Source organism: Crinia signifera, chromosome 2 (genome assembly GCF_055691185.1).
Source record: "Crinia signifera chromosome 2, ASM5569118v1, whole genome shotgun sequence".
In the NCBI taxonomy this organism is placed as follows: domain Eukaryota; kingdom Metazoa; phylum Chordata; class Amphibia; order Anura; family Myobatrachidae; genus Crinia; species Crinia signifera.
In genome coordinates this window covers 311417437-311439458 of record NC_139218.1, presented here as the reverse complement: position 1 = coordinate 311439458, position 22022 = coordinate 311417437, and the positions used below count along the sequence as shown (strand labels likewise).

Here is a 22022-nt window from a genome sequence, read left to right as displayed (position 1 = left end):
TTATTGTTGAGATTTTGCGGCAGTATTCTGACTGTTAGGATCCTGACCACATCCCATCTTTTACACTCAAAGCCCTAAATTTCTTAATTGTAAACATTTTGGATAACCGATTCCATGTCCTGCGTTAAAGTCCCTATTGGGGCATAACGATTTGCAGATAGTCTACCAATAACGGCCTCAGCTAAATTAGAGGGTTCCCAAGATTATCTAATTTGCATCTTCATCATGTTGTTTCACGTTAATCAAGTTAAAAAAAAACATGAGCTCATAAACAAATGATTAGGAGTATGAAACGCATTCACAGAATTGATCAATTTTAAATCTGTGTGGTATTGGGTAGAAGTTCCATTTATTTCCTGTATATTATGCCCTGAGCTTTTATGACTTCATTAGTGTTCAAACAGCATCTAAAATATTTGTTGATTTTTTTTTTATTGCATTCTTTTTGTTTTGTTTTGTGGCATGCATCATGCCTTGTATCATGTGAGTTGTCCCTGGTAATTGTATTATGCTCCACAATCTGATTTATGCTGGGTAAAATTATTCTCCATTAAAACTAGAAGCCAGAAATTGTGAGTTGTTTGTGTGATTTACAATAATTATCAGTATATGGCTATTATATATTTTAGATGAAGTTGTAATTTCATGCATTCAGCAAACTTAAATTTGAGCCCATTCTGGGAAGAATTACAAAATGAGACAGTCAGATTCCTGGCAGAAGTGCATGGAGCGATTATTACAAACACATTGACTATTCATTGTGTTGTGTGTCATGAAATGCTGCTTGGCATGCTTCTTGTACCATGGCCTTTATTTCTCATTTTACCCTTTAATCGAAGCTCTCTCTTTCCATAGAAGTCTTTATGTCATGGCAGCACAACAGCTTATTTTTGTCAGTCCTTGAGAAAGATCTCATTAGGCAGGAGACCCAACATGTGATTGCACACTGGGCCTTATTTTAGTTCACTCTTAGAGGCCAATTCCTTCTCAGATGGACTAAACAATGTGCACTGCAGGGGGGGGGGGGGGGGCAGATGTAACAGGTGCAGATAGAATTAGATTTGGGTGAATTATTTTGTTTCTGTGCACGTAAAATACTAACTGCTTTATTTTTACACTGCGATATAGATCTCACTTTGAAGAAAAGCCCCACCCAAATATAATGCTATCTGCACCTTGTTACATCTACCCCCCTGCAGTGCACATTGTTTTGTCCATTTTAGATGGACTTTGCCTCTAAGAGTGAACTAGAATAAGGCCCACTGTTTGTAATGTCAATGAAAAGGTCTGCACAAATCTGTCAGTATGCTGTAGTCAACAGAAGAGGCTGTTCAGCAGCTCTGCAGGACAGGAGAGGGCAGAAAACTCCTGTCAAAGACGTGTACAAATACAGAGAACAGTTACAGTGCTAATAGTGTCTAATTATTATACAGTTTTATTTTCAATTATTTTTACCTAAATATACTGCATATTAATAAGACCCTATTTTAACCAGTTATATTTATTGCATATTAATCAGACCCAATCATCCCTTAACATTCTATCTGTGCTTTTGTATTCGAAGCAAACAATAGCCCCTAATAGCGCTAACAATTGATATAGCTAGAAATGTCAGGTTGTAGCAGTACAATCCTTACCATGCTGACCATCAAATGCACCTGATGATTTAGCAAGGCATGTACAGTACATAGATAGCCCATGTAGACAGTTAAACAATGTATTTTTCCTGTATTCTGATTTTATGTACTTACTGTTGTAATGTTTTTTCCCTCTCACATTTTAAAATAATTCTGTTATTTATTTTTCTTTTTAGAACTGAACGAGTTGATTGTGGATTCCTTAATTAACAAAAAGACTTTCATGTCTCAAAGTGATAACGATGCACTAAGAGCTATATCCATAGTTGAAAGCACTGAGCAGCTGCAAATAGACCCTGCAAAAACAATGGCTACAGGTAAGAAGCCCCACTGAGTTACACAATGAGCTTGCTTATACTGTAGCTAGACTCATTTGCCCACAATTAGCTAGGGAATACCATTGATCATGCTTAAGCTTTTAAAGATTTTCTGCAATGCAAATGTTAATTTTCAGCTTTCAAAGTCCTATAGAAAATAGACAATATTTCTGCAAGGTGCTATTTTCACGAGCCACTTGAAAGAATTTTGATTAGTTAACTTTTACCCCATTGTCAAAATCAGATTTACATTATAGCTGGAAAGTGACCTCACCCTTAAGCTTGATCTTATATCGGCAATTTAGTAACACTGCCAACCCCTCTTTTTTATGTCTGGCTGCGTTTGAAAAATTACTGGCTGCGTTTAGAAAAAAACCTGGTTGGCTGGTATTTTATATCTCTCAACTTTATCTTCTCCCTAGTGCACAGCTTTTAAGTCAAGAAAATATATATATATATATATATATATATATATTGCCACAGATGTGCCAGTTCTTTTACCATCTACAAATCTGCCGGAGATTTGTGGATAAGGTGAGGCTCACATACAATTGCATATTTTATCGTAGTGTTCATTCTAGCACCCGCTATTTTTGAAGTGAAGAGTACAAAGCAAAAGTGTATACAATCCAGATATAGGATATAGTGTTGATTCTAGCACCCGCTATCTTTAAAAACCCATGCAGTTTCTCTTCCCTGCCTGGGCTGTCACTGTCTGTTGTAGTGTTTCTAGCACAGTGTGGTCTGTATATCACCACTAATATGCAAACCAGACCTGTGCTAGAAACACCACAGCAGACCGCGACACCCCAGGCAGGTACCAGGTGTACTACATGGGTTTTTAAAGATAGCGGGTGCTAGAATCAACACTATATCCTATATCTGCATAGTATACACTTTTGCTTTGTACTCTTCACTTCTTAAACAAGGAGCAATGTTATCTTTAAAAATATATGTATTTTACTTGGAAAGTCATTTACAATATATGATATTTTCTTATTCAAATAGGAAAACAAAACAAAAACATGTGCACCTTGATAAAGGGGTATCCACTCCCCCCGAAAGTTTGGGATACCTATAAAGCAATTTTTTTTTTTCCGTGGAGTGATATATATAGATTCGTTTTTTTTTTGTTTTTTTTTAAGGGACCAAGTACCTGTATGTTTTCTTTGGTAGGCAAGGCTAGTCTGAAAGTTTCCCAGGCAGAGGTGGAGTATGGGGAGTGTCCTGATTTCTTGCATTGATTGCTTTTGTATATTCATCCTGTCAGTATAAAATCTAATTTCCATAGCACAAACCGCTGCGTACATGGATAATTTGGTACTTGTTTCCTAGCACGACGCCCACTAAGCAATATGCTTAGTGGGCTATTCTGTGTAGTGAAATCGCATCGCATGGGCCATTTTATGCGATTTTCCTTTGTAATTTATTCACTGCTTTCTCAGCCTCGGGCCATCGCATCTGCCGCAAAATTGCATGCGATCGCATGTGATTTTGTAGGGTGTGTATAGGCGTCCTCCGACTTTTTCATTCCCCCACTATCCACGTCGACTTGGAGTTGATTTTATATAGTGTGGCGAGCCACCGAGCCCGAAGCGTGGCGAGCGGACGCGGAATATGTGTAAAGTAATCCGTCGTGCTCGCCATGCTAAAATCAACTCCACACCAACGTGGATGGTGGGGGAATGAAAAAGTCGGAGGGCGCGTTCCACCGCCCCTCGCGGGGCTCGCTGCACTCACCACGCTTCGGGGTGATGTGGATAGTGGGGGGGTGCGTTAAATCTATTTTTGGGACATACAATCATATTATTATATACCTCATGTCATGGCATCACACACCCTATAAAATCGCATGCGATTTTGCGGGACATGCAATGCGATATTGCGGTGTAAAATGGAAAAAAAAGCAGAAAATTGCATCCCTGCGGTGCCGTATGTAGAAAATCTGGGCGCCGTGCTAGAAAACAAGTACCGATAATTTAGTTACAAATCAATTACCCGTTCAGTTTATCTTTGGCTTATGGGAAGAAACCAGAGCACCCGGAAAAACCTCCCACAAGCTTAAGGAGACTTCACACAGGTAGAACTCTGGAGAGATTGAAGCCCACGGTCCCAGTACTACCAGCAGTAATGCTCACCACCGATATGTACCTATGCACCACTGATTAGAAATGCAGGATCGATCATGAACAGACACAGAACTGTACATCTGGCATATTCCTCTTTTGAAGCTTTATATGGTATAACTGGTTGGTTGCTATCAAAATAGCCTTTACTTCATTTTACTTATACACATGTAACATAAAGTATTATTTGCTCAGTCTTGTTGTTCTCTATCATAGGCAGTTTTTCATTGTGAGATAATAGTACTATGCTACTGTGTATGGTATTTGTATGTGTTAAAAAAAAAACATTTACACCTCAGACCACTGAATAAAAACGATTATTTTCAGTCTCTGAAGAGCCTGGTAACTAATTGTGTTTTTCTTTGTGCAGCAGCTGATGCTGTGGGAAGTATTTCTATAGACGCCAGACACCTCACGATGTCGGTGACAGACCCAACGGCCTGGGCCACCGCCATGAACAATCTTGGGATGGTCCCTGTTGGTCTTGCTGGCCAGCAGCTGGTTTCAGGTAAGAGATCCTATTAATGCCATGGCTGTCCTATTGTAGGTAACACACAATTGTACTAGGCTCTGCAGAGACACACTCATTGCTTGGATACAGTGTCACAATAAACACTGCCTGTGGTGAAACAGTCCATAGACTCTGATGCATTCCTTCAGGGCACTGTGTTATGAAAAAATTGTCCATATGCCCTGACTAGTTAGCTGCCGGGGAGGGAGGATATAAGGACAGTGATCAGTTCTTTATAGGAGCGTTTCTAGGTAGGCTGTCAGAGGAGATTCCTGGCCATTGGCTGAAACTTCCTGCCAGGAGCTGGAGCACTGAGCTCTGTGTGCTGCCGGGAAAGCACATACAAGATAACAAGGGATTAGAATAAAGCCCATGCTTTGCAGAGAAAGGCTCACATTCTTTTCCTAATTAGCTGCCATATGATGCATCTGTGCATGTTAGCTACATTTTCTCATCATATCGCTAGTAAATTGTTTAGGGAATGATAGCTCTGGTCCTGGAACATATATTATAACTCAACATTGTGCAGTATGAAGCGGGCTTCGGTATCTGTACTGTACCTTCATCTGTGTCTTGCCACAGTGATATATACAGTGAAGCATGCCTCATGGGATGAGCTAATCTGGCCATATGCAGGAGATGGATATATATATATATATATATATATCCCTTAGGGTAGCAGCTAGCTTCTATATGGACAACACAGTACCAGCAATGTGTTGTATAATATACTGTAGTGTAATATTAATAATGGTTTACTGTGCAAGGTACAGTAGGTTTTATTTCAACCTGAAACTTCAAATTACATCCATAGCATTGTACTATCAATACTTAAAGGCTGTCCTTGAACGTTTTATTATGCACCATAATTCTATTATTCAGTATAGGAAAGTATAACAAGGTCACGCTGACTGCTTTTTCTCAGAAATATTTCTTAGACTGTAGCAGGGATGATCCCGAGCAGGAACTGTGCTTTGCTGAGTGATAACTAGTGTTAGAAATATCAAGAGATTTATTCATATGGTGTCAGGAAACTAATCTCCCAGCTACACACACATATATATATATATATATATATATATATATATATATACGAAAAAAAGGACGCACTCTCCAGGTTTTTTTTAAATGCAAGATAAAATCAGCTGTGTATTTGATAAATCATCAGGAATAAAGTATCATGGTATACTCAACGTTACGTAGCGTTTCAGTCCATCTAGGGACCTTCATCAGGAGCTGATCAACATGGGCATCCAATAGTAAGGCACAGCATAGACCACACAGCAGGTTCCTACAGTATATATATATATATATATATATATATATATATATATATATATATATATATATATGCTGCTGTACACACACCCTTATGTGCTCTTGTTAAATATATATATCATGAACTGATGATGTGTGTTTCTTTTAACATGAGCACATAAGGGTGTGTGTGTACAGTAGTCATCTGGAGTACATGCAGTAAAGCAGACCTGTTAATTAACCGTTTTACAGTCCCTGTGTTACCTGCTGAGCACTCTTAAGCTATCTATTGCTAAGGACCAGTGGGAGATGGATAGAATAACTTTCTTTTTATCAATTAAAAAAAAAACAAGTTTATATGTGGGTCTGCTTCTGCTATATTGGCAGCCATGGTGTATGACGCACATGTCATGTACAAATTTCCATATAACTCTTGCTGACTTTCAGAACCTGAAGACCCTGAAGGGGAGTTAAAAGTGGGAAGTGGGAAATATAGATATATGTAACAACCATGCAAGCGCACACTTTAGACCCTAAATGCTTGTTTAACAACATTACACAGTTATGTTACAGTTATGCCCGGTACACACCAGGATGATGGTGCTCGTGAGCGGGTTGTCACAGGAACTGCTCACGAGCTGACGGCGCCACTGACCCGCTGCCGATACTCTGAGAAAATGCGGCTGATGTGATTGCGATCTGATCACGACCCCCACCCAATGCAATGGTTGGTTCTGAGATCCTACCTGCAGCAGGTAGGATCTCAGAAAAGACCGACCGACCCGCGGGGCCGCGCATCGGATCGGGATCGCATCAAAAGGACACTGAAATGGCCCAAAACATGGCCAATTTACATGCAATCGGTCGAGATTGTATCTAAATTGACTCGTTTTGGGCCATATCGTCCTGGTGTGTACCCCACATTATACTATCATTGTATGTAATACTGTATATGAATTTAGCACATCTTGATCTGTATTTCATCGTTCTCAATAGTACTGTATCAATAACATGTTAATAAGTGATATCCATACGTAATAAACATATGCACACACAGTATATAAAAAAAGGAAAAAATATATATTCTACTGAAAGATGTGGATTAATAAAAAAAATATTCTTAGGCTTCATTTAGATCAGGCATTTATGCAATACTTTGATTGTTCAGAGATTCTTCACTAGAAAGATATTTTATATCCCTGTAAATAGATATGTCCAGGACACTGATTGACAGATTGAGCTTAGTTCGATTTAGCGGTATAGTGACATGCCCTCTCTCCATTGTGGGAGATAAAGAAGAATTCTGGCCGCCTTTGGAAGTTTACCTCTTCCGATAGCGGAGCTGTTGCCCGGATCCATCTGCACTCTGTTGCTGGTCTGTTTACCGCCAGTTCTCCAAGTGCCAAATAGAAAAACGCTCCTTAGCTCCGGACTCATCGAAGTCTCATCCGCGGGATAGTTTGAAAATGTGGGGTCCAGAAAGGTTACCACTGACTTGTTTTGATCCTGTTTGGGAGCTTTATCAAAGGACTATGCAACAAAGTTTAAAAGTGGGGTACTTGTGTAATAGCATGGTGCCCGGGTATGCTACGTTTTCAGCGTAGGCTAAGCTACGCTGTCAGCGTAGCCAAACGGCTGCCTAGCGTACATAGCATAGTGACTCCTTGGCAGCCCAATGGCTGCCTAGCATAGTTAGCGTAGTGACTCCGCGGCAGCCCAGCTCTGTCCTCGGCATCCATGGCAAGCCTAGTGAGCACAGTGCCGGTAACCGCCAGATCCCCAGGGCTGGCGGGCTCCGACGGAGAGGTGCTTATTTTTGCGGCAGGGTTTCGCAACCCTGCCCGTGTACGCTTCAGGGAGAGCCTCCTTTTCAAACCCCCACTATCCTTGCGAGCACAAAGTGTGGCGAGCGGACACGTTACGCGTCCCCTCGACCTGTTCATGCCCCTACTATCCACGTCAGCGTGGGGTTGATTTTATTTATGTGTGGCAAGCGCAGCGAGCCACCGACCCCAAAGCGTAGCAAGCCCTGCGGATTACATGTATTCCGCGTTGCCTCGGTGGCGAGCTGCGCTCAACACACTTAATAGAATCAACCGCGACATCGCGCTTCGGGCTGCCGTGGATAGTATGGGTATTTCAGGAACATATATCGGACAGGTATGCTGACTATGATGGCCGCGGGAACACTACGCTACTTCTGACAGGGGCGCTTACGCTAGTGGGAACACTACGCTACCTCTGACTGACAATGCTAACTACGCTGGCCACGCGAACACTACACTGATTCTGACAGGGATGCTGACTATGATGGCCGCGGGAACACTACGCTACTTCTGACAGGGGCGCTTGCTGCATGACCTCTGACTGACTACGCTGGCCACGCGAACACTACACTGATTCTATAGTGTTCCTTCTAGGAACTAGGGCGGGCAGGGCGGGAGGGGGTCGGACCGGGCCCACCGACGTCACTGTTTTGGGTCGTGCCCAGGCCGCCGACGTGACGAAAAGGGGCGTGCCTGGGCCGCGCCGTGACGAAAAGGGGCGGGCCCAGTCGGCGGCGTCACGTAAAGGGGCGGGCTTGGCCGGCGGTGTCACGTAAAGGGGCGGACCCGGCCGGCAACGTCACGCACAGGGGGCGCATCCTGGCTGTACACCGGGGAAGTGCCGGGCATCGCTAAGTACAGCGACGCTGGGCTTCCCCGGTCACAACAGAGGGGACAATGCAGGCTGTTTTAGCGGGGCGCTGCCAGAGGGGCAGGGCGCATTTTGCACTTTAAAAATCGGGCAGGGCGCAGCGCCCCGCTAAAACAGCCTAGCGGGAACACTAATTCTGACAGGGACGCTGACTACGCTGGCCGCTGGAACACTATGCTACTTCTGACAGGGGCGCTTACTACGCTAGTGGGAACACTACGCTACTTCTGACTGACTACACTAACTACGCTGGCCACGCGAACACTACACTGATTCTGACAGGGATGCTATGCTAACTACGTAACGGGCGCCGCGCTATTACACAAGTACCAAAGTGGACCTTCATAGAGAGATTGCCACCCATTTGAAAGAGGTCACTGAAGATCCATCTCCATGGTCTTCTAACAATTCTGTGTTATAGAGCCTCTACACAATGTTGCTTCACCCTTCTAGCGTGTCCCGGTAGCTGTTGTTGAACTGCCACAGTTTTAGCACGTTCTGATAGACAGACTGTGTTAGGGCATGCTCTGATGTGTAACGGGTCATTTATTGCCCACCCCTGCCCTAAAAGAAGTTGTGAACAGAGCAGCCGCCGGGGCTGACATTAGAACAAGGAGCCATGTAGAAATGTTTTATCCCACATGGTAATGCAGCTCTAAGCAAAGAGCAAGGGAAATGCAGCATCACTTTTGTTAATAAATGGAATGGATGGGGGAGATGTAGGCATAAACCAAAGTAGCTCAGAAATTGAATGTCAGAAATCACAGCTTGAACATCAGCATTGTGATTAATGTTCTTTTGGGCAAACGTTGTACTGCAGATGCAGGATTTAATCATATTCATAAGACTGTACAATGTTTTTATAACACAAGACAGCGCAGATGAATGATGTTGATAAACATTGTATCTGAACCTGAGACACACCGTTCACAGAAAGTTTTCCTATTACTAAAAATACTGTCAAATTGTGTTTTTCATGGCTGATACAATCTTACACACCTTCATGATTGGGAAAACAATAAAACGGTATTACCTAGGAAACAATAAAGTGTCACTTTGCATTCCTACTGTTTGGGTGGTGATGATGCGCAAGGTTTATTTTAAAAACGTTACATTGCCTGAAGTCACAACAGTGGCAGAATATATAGAGGCGAGAAAGTATGTCTGTCTGTTCTTAAGACCTGGTCAGCTCAGCGTATTTGGCATCATGGTGTCGTTTTGTTTTTTTCTTCTTTCAGGTTTGAACTTTGTCATGGCCACACATTGTCACATACATAATATAATAGGCTTACCATACTATCCCTTTAAACTGGGACATTCTTGAATTACAGTATACAGTTTCTATGGCTGTAAGCCAAGCCAGCATTTCACCTGGTTTTACTCAGCCATCAAACCTCTGCAATTCATGTGTGTTTCTGTTTAAAGGGATAGTATAGTAAACCTACAATATAACAAACACACACAGTCACACTCACACACTGTCACACTCATTATATACAAATCCTGTCACACTCTCTGACAATGTCAGGGACAACTGCTAGAATCTCATTGATGGATGGTGGGCTACAACCACAAAAGCCATAGCTGATGTTCATAAATAAATGATGCAGTCAGCTGTCTATAAATAGAGCAATCATGTGTCCCAATTCCAACAGCTCTATAGTGATCCTAAAGGCACATACACACTGGGCAATTTTGAGCTGAAAGCATCTCAGCTTTGTCATTTGAGCAGCTTTCAGCTCAAAAGCCGCCCAGTGTGTACAAGCCAGTGATGCGCGTTGAGTGCTGATACACGCTCCCACATCATCGCCAGCAGTCGTTTGTCTGCTGGTTTTTGATATAATGTCACAACTGGGCAGGTAGGCAATCCCCTTACCAGCACTAAATGGGCTCCCCTATCCCACTATGACTGGCACCAGACTGCCTACCACGCATGGCACCCCTGCAATGCCTCCAGAGCTGACCTATTGCTGATGTCAGTCCCTGCTGCTTTGTGTTACTCTACTTTTCAGTGCCTGCCAGTTACTCCTGGGGCCATCCACTTTAGTGTCAGCTGTAGCTACATATTTTGGGGCCATACACCGCCCACCCTCTTCCAACCCCCAGCAGGCTAACATCCCCACAGAATCGCTTTCAGCAAGAAACTTGATGCTGCACATCTTTACTATTATTAGTGCAAATCATTTGTTATTCCTACAACATATAGTAGCAAGGTCATATTTGCCTACAGATGTGTCCACATACGTCTTGCCTCTTTGCACATTAAACAGCCATTCTTGTTATGCCATGTTGTGGCCGGACTCTGCTGTTGTGAACCTTGTCCTTTAACATGCATTTTATTCACATTCCTATTTATACAAGATCCACAAGCAGACCTTGCTGATTAAAATTATATGCAGAATGTCTATATTATCTGTTTGACTGCAGTTGTATCTGGATATGAAATGCTACGTTACAGTGTTTTCAAACACTTTTCAGAATTTTGGGGACTTCTTCTGGAAGTTGACCCAACGAGGCACACCTTTCCTGGTAGTGACAATAAATGTAGGCATGTACAGTTGGAGAATTACTTAAAAAAGTCCTTAAAAAGCAATTATGTTGGACTAAAACACGTATATGCTCCATAAACCTATTTTCTATATATTTGTGATATTTTCATTTTTTTCCTGGTTATAAAATGTAAACCAACTGTTTTTATACATCTATGAACAGCAGAACATTTGTATACCTACTGAGTCGTACAATCTCTAACACACCTCCATCTCTTAGTAGTCATACACTCATACCACACTAGTGTCTTTTTATCTACTTGCACTGCAGTTTTGCCTGAAATACACTGTTTTCATCTACTATTCTATTGTAAATAGCTGTGATACCTGCAGTACATCAAACACTGTTAGTACAGTAACTCTGTTTTTTAGTTCTCGGTGTATCCCTGTATAAAGGATATACATCCTGTTTGAAAATGTCTCTCATAGCAGCTTACCAAGCTTAAGAGCCTAGGGATATGGTACCGTAGTTGAACTGTGATACTCCCACAGGGCTGTTGACTTAACAATACCTTTTTTTGCTCAAATATTTTGTTAATTCTTACGTTTAAAATGAACCCACAGAATAGAATTCTCAGCATCTGCTATACCAACAGGTTTCTTTTTAGAGGCATTTGAAATTCTAGAGATTGTGTAACCGGGTTACTGCCCAGCTTTTTGATGAGAGGGTTTCATATACAATTTCATTATCTTGTACATGACTTCTGGAACGTCCTCTTGATGGTGGGAGCAGTGATAAGATTACAGGGAAGGTTTATTGCTATTATAAGCATGTGCATCCCTGGCGTTCTCACAAAGATCAATTCTGCTATTCTCAGTGCCATAAAATATTTAACTCCTATTGTTTTACTATTCATCTGGATAGAGAGGACATTTTGTACGTTTTGGGAAGTATTTAGTAAAGTGTGGGATTTAGAAGGTGAGATGTTGCCCATAGCAACCATTCAGATTCTACTTAACTGTTATCTAGCACCCTCTAGAAAATAAACAAAAACAAAATGATAGAGGGGGTAAAGGAATGAGTTTGTTCGTTTAAACTGTGAAGAACATATCAGACTTAAAATATTATAAACTATTATCCAAAGACATTTATGAAGCATGGCCCTCATTCTACTTGATTCGCCATTGGGACTGATGTTGTAGATCTGCGCACATGCATATGCGAATATACAAGTCTCCACTGCGGGCGCCCTCGGCGACTTGTGCCCGCAAGTTAAAATGAACCCATGGAAGTACAGTAAATGCTGTAATAAACTTTCCAATGTTAAGTAACACACTCAAGATGTTACATGAGACCTGGTATTAAATATAAACCGTCTCTAAATATTGACCACTCAAGGTTTAGCGATATAGTCTTCCTATGTCCAGCACCAGTGCTTGAAAGAGATCCAGACTGTAATTGCAGTATGTGAAGAGTGACATTGTAATTGCTCTGTGAAATTCAGCTGGCAAAAGATTTGCTTTAAATGGTGAGAGTTTGCGGGAAACTCTGGTTGGCTTGTGTATAGTGGGATCTCTTTGCGGTGGTATGCATGTACAGTATGTACATGCATACCACTTGAAACTTTCCGTATATCAAAACACAGTAATTATTACATCAGGCAGCATAATAACAGGTTGTTCCTGGTGGCAGTATATTTTCATACCATGCATACCAAAAATGGCCAGTGACTTTATACTTTGACTGAAGTACTTTCAGTTAAATATCAAGCTGTCTTTTGCAGTAATTCAGGCTTCTAACATGAGCAGTTAGCTATTTCTCTTTCGTCCATTCTGGTGACACAGCTTACCTTGGGATGTAGGAGGGTTCGCAGGAGCAAAGGCACCTATGCTGACTTCTCTTGAGAGCAGGCCCTTCTGCATCCCAGGATACTTGGGTTCGTTTTAGGTGCCCACAAGAGTGGGTGCTGTGCTGACAGGCTGCAGCCTGCAGCAGTTTCTTTTGGATTTTTTTCTGGATAGATTAGCTAGAATTTATTTTATTTAATTAATTTACTAGTTAGTTCAGGTTTTTTGACCAGTGTGTTACTTCTGTTCGAAGTTCCCACACACTGAGAGCTCAGCAGAGGCTGACAGAAGCGGGCTGCTCCCTCTGCACAGCACTTAACCTCTACAAAAAAGAGGTACCTCCCCTGCTGCAACAAGAGACTCTTCCTGCTCCTTGTGCTTGCGCAATTTCTCTCCTATCATGCGGAGCTGAAGGCTGAAAGCAAGATTTCTTATTCAGCACAGAGAGAAGTTTCTCCTTGGGCAGCACTGTCCCCGCTGATCGCAAAGGATCATTACAGCAAGCAGATAAGTACACAGTATATATTGCTCTGTGCAAATTGCCTGACATTGTGCATAGTGATTTTTATCATGACTGAAGGGTGTGGTCCTGCTGCTGTGGGGGAGGGAGCGACTGTCTTGTTAGTTAACTGCAAATTTTGTGGTGTTAAATTGCCATGTGAACAGATGGATCAGGGGGATTTGTGCCCCTCATGTGAGTCTGTCCCCAGTGGAGCACAAGCGCAGAGGCCTGAACCTGCATGGGCAGCTGCGTTGGGGAGGTCTATGAATGCCCTAGTGAAGGCTTTAAATAGGCAGAGACATGACCTAGTTAAATCTCCTGGTCCTTTTGCATCCTCACAGACTTCTGGGGGTTATATGGCCCCATCCCAGGGGGACCCTTCAATGTAGCAGGTCATGCAAGACACGGCTCAGAGCATCCATAAAATGAATGCATTTATGGAAAAGTTTTCAAAATCCTCTGAAAATAATTCTTAGACACCCTTTATCCACACCTCCCCTGTTAAATTTAGACTCAGATGATGACGGGGTGTGTGCAGACGATACCATTTGGGACCAGTCAGAGGAAGTTGAAGCCTCTGTTCCTGGAATTGAGGATTTGATTATTGCAGTTAAACAGACATTGAACTTGTCTGAGGAGGATAAAGTGCCTACACACTGTGTCTTTAAGAAGGTTCGCCGAGATACTGTGACGTTTCCCTCGGTGAGGGCATGGCTTCCTTGCTCGGAAATCTCCTAACAAAAAAGCTCCTTATGTCAAAGAGATTTACTAACTTGTATCCAATGCCAGAGGAACATGTCAAATTATCGGAGAAAGTCCCTTTAGTAGATGCTCCTGTGTCCAGGTTGTCAAAAGCCACGGCATTACCTGTTCAAGGCAATGCGGCCTTTAACGATCCAGTGGACAAAAAGGTGGAAGGATGCCCTAAGGAGATATTTGAAGGGGTGGGGTTTACAATTCGCCCCATTATTGCCTCTGCTTGGGTATACAAGGCCATGATTAAATGGGTTTAGGCCCTAGGTAATCCGCTCCAGCTTGATTCGGAAGCTTTCACACTAGCAGAAAAGCTTAGGTGTGCAGCAGAATATATCTGTGAGGCTGGGGAAGAAGGCTAGAATGGCCTCAAAAGTGTTGGCTGCTTCAATATCTGCAAGGAAAGCCCTCTGGCTTAAAGCTTGGGAGGCAGACAGTGAATCCAAGAAGTCTCTTGAGACGTTGGTCTTTCAGGGAGAGCTTTTTTTTGGATCGGAGTTAGAATCCATCATAAAGCACAACACAGGAGGGAAGAGTACTTTACTTCCCACTACTTCAAAACATTCAGGAAGCAAGTTTGGGGCTTTTAAGCCTTCCTTTCCCTCCTCTTCTCGGGGGGTGCAGAGGACAGGCATGAAGAGGAAAGTTTCCAGCCAGTAAGGGAAGGGCACCCAGATCAGGTTTCGCTGCCTTAGCTAAGAAACATGTGTCCAAAGGACAGGAAAAGTCCTCTGCATAACAGGGTGGAGACTCCCCGTTCTGGCCTTAGAGTGGGGGGTCCCCTCCTGCAGTTTCGGAACAGGTGGAGTCTTGCCACTACAGACCCCTGGGTTTATTCCATCATCACTCAGGGGTACAAGATGAATCTCAAGTGGTCCCCCCCAAGAAGATTTCTCCCTACTCCTTTACCGCGAGAAACTCGCATGCGATAAGCTATTTTGGGGGCGGCAACGTCCCTTTTGGAGAAAGGGGTAGTGGTCCTGGTACCTCAGGAGAAAAGGATTTTATTCAATTCTTTTTCTGGTCCCCAAACCAGACGGATCATTCCGATCCTTTCTAAATTTGAAAGCTTGGTACTTGTTTCCTAGCATAGCGCCCACTAAGTTATTTGCTTAGTGGGCTATTCTGCGTACTGAAATCGCATCGCACATCGCATTGCATGGCTTTTTGTGCAATGCGATGTGCGATGCGATTTTCCCGTTCCCGCTCCCTGTCATTCCTGACCCCTGTAATTTAGTTATTAGCACGTCGTCATTACTGTGTCAGCTGTATGAATTTGCAGGTGTGAATGTGTTCCTAAAACAGCAGCACTATCCACGCCACCCTGAAGCGTGGCGAGCGCCAGCAGAATGCCTTTTCATATCCCCCACTATCCACGTCGGCGTGGAGTTGACTTTATATAGTGTAGTGAGCCACCAAGCCTGAATCGTGGCGAGCGGACGTGGATTACTTTACATGTATTCCGCATGCGCTCGCCACACTATATAAAATCAACTCCACGCTGACATGGATAGTGGGGGTATGAAAAGGTCGGGAGGACGCGTATTGCGTACCCCCGCGGGGCTCGCTGCGCTCGCCACGATTCGGGGTGACGTGGATAGTGGTAGTGTTTTACCATAACTACTGAGATCGCACGCCACAAAAAAAGGGTGATGTGCGATATGATTTCAGTCAGGGTGCAGTGAATAAATTAACTAAATGAACTACTGACATCGCATCTCACATTGCATCACAAGGCACAAAAGGGCCATGCGATGTGCGATGCGATTTCACTACGCTACCATACGTATGCTGATTGGGCACCCTGCTAGGAAACAAGTACCAAAATCTTTAAACCTGCATCTTGGTGGACTATTTTCGCATTGGAATCTCTTCGGTCCGTGCTGTTAAGCATAGAATCGGGATAATTTCTGGCATCAATGGACATCCAAGATGCTTATTTACATGTGCCTATCTTCAAGAAACATGAGTCTTTGCTAAGGTTTGCGTTAGGGGAGACCCATTTGCAGATCCATTCTCTACCTTTTGGTTTGGCCACAGCGCCGAGTGTCTTCACAAAAGTGATGGCTATCATGGCAGCGGCCCTCAGGCGGAAAGAGTAATTATCCCTTACCTGGACGACCTCTTGTTGAAAGCGGAATCAGCAGAAATGTTACAGGAACATTTGTCCATTGCCACAAAGTTCTTTCAGGACAAGGGCTGGTTGTTGAACCACCCGAAGTCTCATTTGACACCCACACAGAGACTCCAGTTTCTGGGGGTGATTTTGGACACACTCTTACATCGAGAGTTTCTACCGGAACCCAAGGCAGTGGACATTCGTAACTTGGTACTGTTAATCCTGCAGTCCCCAAACCCGACAGTTTGGCAGGGTGTAAAACTGCTCTGCAAGATGGTGGCAACCTTTGAAACGCTGCAGTTTTCAAGGTTTCATTAGAGGATTTTTCAGTGGAGCATTCTCTCATTGTTGGTCAGGGAATTCAAAGACCACGAAGCAAGGAAAGTTTTTACTGTCTCTGGAGACAAGGGAGTGCTTGATCTGGTGGATGGATCTGGAGACCCTGCAGTTGGGGTGTTCCTTTCGCTCGTGGGAGCGGCTGGTTGTCACAACCGACACCAGTCTCAGGGGCTGGGGGGGGGGGGGGGCGGTTGTCCTACATCGGAGGTCGCAGGGTCTGTGGTCCACGGAGGAATCCAGACTGACAATCAACATATTGGAACTATGTGCGGTTTGGAACACCATTCTACCAATGGAGGATATCCTGAAGGGTTCACCGGTGCGTGTACAGTCGGACAGTGCCACTGCTGTGGCTTACCTAAACCATCAGGGCAGGACTCGCAGCAGGATGGCAATGCTGGAGGTCTCGAAGATTCTCAGGTGGGCAGAGGTGAACATTCCTGCTCTGTCGGGTGTGTTCATTCCGGGGAATATAGAAGCAGATTTCCTCAGCAAGGAGGAACTGCTGGAGGGGTAGTCGGCACTTCATCAGGAAGTCTTTCAGGAGATAGTAACTAGCAGGGGGCTCCCAGAAATAGACCTGATGGCGTTAAGGAATAACTGTCAGGTTCCCAGGTTCTGCTCTCGGACAAGGAATCCGACCACTTGGGCAGTGGATGCCATGACATTTCATCCTGGCTTATGTATTCCGTTCCCCATGATTCTGCGGGTACTGAAGAGAGTGAGGTCCCAGAACGTGCAGACCATTCTGATTGCACCTGACTGGCCCAGGAGGTTGTGGTATTCAGACATACTGCGGTTGTCGACGGAATCTTGGCGCCTTCCTCTTTGACCGGACTTACTAAATCAATGGCCATTTCTACACATGGACCTAGCTCGTCTAAATTTGATGGCTTGGCTTATGAAACCTCCTTATTAACGAAGAGGGGGTTTTCGGAAGCTGTCATCTAGACTATGCTCAGGGCTTGCAAACCGGTGTCCGCAGCAAATTACCATCGGGTCCATAAGATCTATATCAAGTGGTGTGAGCGTCAGAGAGTGCACACATCTAGGTTCAAGGTATCCAGACTGTTGGTATTGGAGAAAACTGTATACTGGAGAATAACTAGGAACTGGACCAGGGCTAAAGAACTGTATATTGGAAAATAACCAGAAAACCAGAGTTGATTCTAGGGAACCAAAATGAGTAAATCCTGTACTTGAAACAAATCACCTCCACTAGGATGCAAATAAGGAATGCCTACTTTGCAATAAACTGTAAAATGCCTTAAGGGCAATACTGAATCTGTAGGGACAAATTAAGAGCACACAGGCTTGGATGCTGGGAACAGGAGTGATTGGTTCCCTGGTACAGTAGCTACCTGATTGCGTCTCTACTGCAGACTAGTGGCTGGATCTGGTTGCGGCTAGCAGGCCAACAGCGGTAAGTGGCCAGAAAGCGAAGCAGACGAACAGCAGATCTTCCATGCAGGTAATCCAGAAAGCCTCTAGGAAGCCAGGTGGTTACTTGGAACTGTTTAGCAGCTTGGAACCAAATGGAGACAAAGTATGTTGCGCAGACTGTACCATACTTTATTTGTTTGACAAGAATGGAAGTCAGAACAATTTTCCTTTTGTTCACAGATGTGTCCATGCACATCTAGCTTTAAATAGCTTTTTTATTGGCAGGGGTTTTTTTTGCAAATTTTCCATTAATATGGATTTTATTCACAAAACAGACTGAGGCTTTATAGCATATGAAAATACTACATTACATTTTTTGTGGCAAAACACTAACAATTTTTTTTTTATGCAGATACAGTTGTAGTCACACACAATATAGGCATGCTAAATATAATTTTAGTCAGCAGAAGCTGTTTGTGTGCCCTATTTACTAATGAAGAGCATGTGGAGGATAGATATGTTTGGACACATCTGCACTAGGGGTAGCCTTTATGGATGAGAGTTTCAAGACCTTTCAGGGAAGAATCCTATTTGTAAAGTTTTCATGATAGCATACTTTTACCTTGAAAGCTTAAAATAGTTTATTGTATTCAGTTGACCCAGGTCCAACTGCAACAGGTTATAGCTTAGGGCCTAGCTTAAAAATTGGCCGCTAATCAGCAACTTTGCAATTAATCTGAATATTGAACAGCTGTGCATGCGCGTCAGCTGCTTGGCACCTGCCATGCAACATTTAACTACACATTTCCTGACCGCTATGTGGTGACATTTTATTCATAGTAACAGTTTGACAAGAAGTTTGGGGGTGGAAGCCTGCCGTTCTCTGGGTCAGTTTAAAAAACCAAAGGAGGGTCTGTTATTTTATTGATAACTTCCACCCTGTCTCAGTTTCAGATTAGTGAAATGTCAGACTTACCCACATTTGCACGCAGAAAAAAAAACTTTGAAATTTTTCTCAACCTTCTTTTTCTGTCTAGGTGGCGGCTTTCTCCTCGCAGTCCACTGCGACTTCTCAGTTTAGCGGTCAGGTATGAATCGGGTCTTAGAGAGGTAAAGATGAGCACTTAAATGTTGCTCAGCAATTTGTAGCAAGATGCCAATTCAGTAGGCTGCAAAGTTTAAGACTGCAATCTAAAAAGTTGCTGCTTTCTGGTGGACGATAGGCCAGGCAAAGGAAGACAAGTCGTCTAACGAATTTGAAAAGTATTGAACTAGTATGGCGCCAACATGAATGTCGGATCAGGATTGTTCTAGATGCACTCCAGGCCATTGTCATACTGACATGTTGAGGGAAGGATGACCTTGCTGGTGAAGTACGTTTGATCTACTTCTCTGTTGGAAATGGAGAAAGCTTAAAACTTGATAAACTTTTTATTTTCCTTTTTAATTAGTTTAGGGCAAAAGACTAGCTTGTTCTCCATGTGTTTTATATGTTTATTAAAAATGTATTTCCCTTTTATTCTAACTGTGCAGGTTTCCTGGTCATTTGCTATATGATGTATATACTGTGTTAATTTTCTATATTTATGAATGCAAGGTAATAGTTGTCTGCTCGTTAAATGTATTCCCCATATTAATTAACTTATACTAGTTTGTCGTAATAGAATTGACAACAGAATTGAAAGGTTTCTGGCAGCAGTTATATCTGTAATATATATGGGTTGGTTGTAGTGCCTGTTGACTTGCTAGACGAAGTGAGACATCTGTCTCCTGTGAGCTGATTCTGTAATGCAGAACCCGTAGAGATCCACACGAGACGTCATCTTTACACCAGGAATGATTTCAAATTTAAGCCTTCGCAATATTCAGCCAGCCACCAAGTGCTTTGGAATTATAAAAACATTAACATGTAATGCACCCTTTCCTTGGGAGCCGATGCCTTGTGACTGGAATGTGAATGTTATTCTTGAAGACTTCAAAGTAGCCAGTGCGGAAGAAACCTTCATTGAAGTAGAAAGCAAGTAGAAAAAAAAAGTTTGAATGACAGAGGACATGTTTCTGACAAAGCATTTGACTCTGAATAGTAATTGTTCCTTCCAGGTTAAGTGAAGTGAGACCGTGTGTTGGATATTAATTAAATTCTGCAGCTATGCAATGAGTTTCACTGCAGAGAACTTCATCAACCCAGGGAATTTAAACTGAACGTTTCTTATTGCTGAGAATCGCTTCTGTATTTGTTTTTATTTGTAGCTCCTACAACTCTGTGTAGACCCAGAAAATTGCAGGTTACCACCACTAAACGCCAGCCTCAGTCAGTCAAACTGCAAGGGGATTACGTTTTACGATCCATAAGCATTTTCTGTCACTAATTCTTCTTGTGCAATGTAATAATCACTTGATTTGCTAATTCTCTATATAAAGTTTGCCCCTTTTGTTTGCATAGTTAAAATGGTATTTAACTATTGTACCTTAAGAGCTTGGACCACTCCAGCTTGACAGCCCCTTTGAGCACACATATCTTGAGCGCTGACCTATCTTGAGCGCTAAATATTATAGTTAAAAAATATATAGTTTTATGGTAATATTCATCACATAGGCTATGGGGAAAAGATCGAATGGGTACAAATGCACCCTTCATACCCATTTGATTGTATTTGCAGTCGGGACACCAGCAGACGGCAAATTTACAAAGAGCCAAAAACGGCATAGTTGGCGTTTTTATGAACAGAAAGCTCAGCCGAATTTGGTCTTACGAATGAATGGACCACCGATAGAACTCTGCCACAAATGGCCATAGAGTTCTTTCAAATCATCTCGTTTACAATCATTCGTATGGCCGAATTCAGTCGCGAATTCAGCTCAAAATACGCATGCAAATTGCGACACATTTTCCATCGATATTTGATAAAGCATGTATGGATCACCTCAGGCATTGTGTTCCCTCTATGGATACTTTGCCATGCACCCTCCAGTATCTCTGAGATGCATTGCAGTCAGCATGTGCCAGCCTACCTGCACCTTATGGAGTCACTCATGCCGACTAGCTCCTATACATGCTGTAAAAGGCAATTACTCTGTCTATTAGTCGGTAGCTATAATAATATAACTCAACTGTGTAATATCCCTATCTTCTAAAGAGAGTTGTGATGTGTTTTTACTTTACAATGGAAAGGATTCAGTGTTCATTCACTACTATTGTCTTCTGTGTTGCCGAGCTCACCAGTATGTTCTAATACCAGACTTTCTGTCTGCTTATTTGATGAAGAAATAACAAAGCAATATCCCACACATATTCAAGAAACCGCTTTTGAGTAAATTGTTCAATTACTTTTGGGCTCTTGAAAAGATGAGGCTACACATTAAACTTCTGTAATTCATAGACCCTCCCTTCAATTTAAATGTGAATACCAATTTAAAGCAAGTATAAGTTTGCACTAAAACCATATTCATTGTATAACTTAAATATATTTTGGTAAACAGCTAAAAGTGCAAAAATTGGGTCAGTCGCTAAATATTGACCATTTGCCTCCGTGTATACATGTCTATACTTTCTGAAAGTCGTTTACTCTGGAAATAAATGACAATTGTGTTCAACATAGTTTAAGCCATTCAGTCGCCTATAACGTTTGCATGGTGATGCTTTTTATTGGTCTGTGAAGCAACAGAACTGTCAAACGCAACAGAAATAACATTGCCAGTAGTTCACCCTGTAGAGCTCAGTGGCTTTAGCTTAGAACTTTCAAAGGATGCCACATTTCCTACAAGTCAGTAGGATACTTTTCTGCCCCTCTAAATCTTCCCCACTCAATTGTTATTGTGAAGTGGAAACATAGGAAAAGCAACGATTCAGCCACGAAGCATAGATAGTAACATAGTAGTTGAGGTTGAAAAATGACTTTGGTCCATTACGTTCAGCCTTTATACAGGACCCATTAGGTTGTACTAGATGTGATATCCCCATTTCCGTTTTACCCTTTGTTCCTGCTATGGTTAAGTTTTACCCCTAAAGGTATTTTTCCAAAAAATGTTTGTTGTCCAACCCTG

At 42.6% G+C, this 22022-nt stretch overlaps 1 protein-coding gene across 13 annotated transcripts in view; it reads left to right on the top strand.

Annotated features, from left to right (window-relative positions):
* Positions 1-22022, top strand: part of ENOX1 (ecto-NOX disulfide-thiol exchanger 1) — a 478832-nt gene that overhangs the window by 309274 nt on the left and 147536 nt on the right. For 10 of the 13 annotated variants that reach the window (XM_083168947.1, XM_083168950.1, XM_083168942.1 and 7 more), the window contains 2 exons: positions 1814-1954; positions 4451-4588. In XM_083168947.1, the coding sequence (XP_083025073.1) occupies positions 1861-1954; positions 4451-4588 (232 nt within the window). In that variant the 5' untranslated portion in view covers positions 1814-1860. Of the gene's footprint in view, positions 1-1813; positions 1955-2376; positions 2489-4450; positions 4589-22022 lie in introns of those variants that run through there. The other 3 variants (XM_083168955.1, XM_083168954.1, XM_083168953.1) reach the window with 3 other exon arrangements.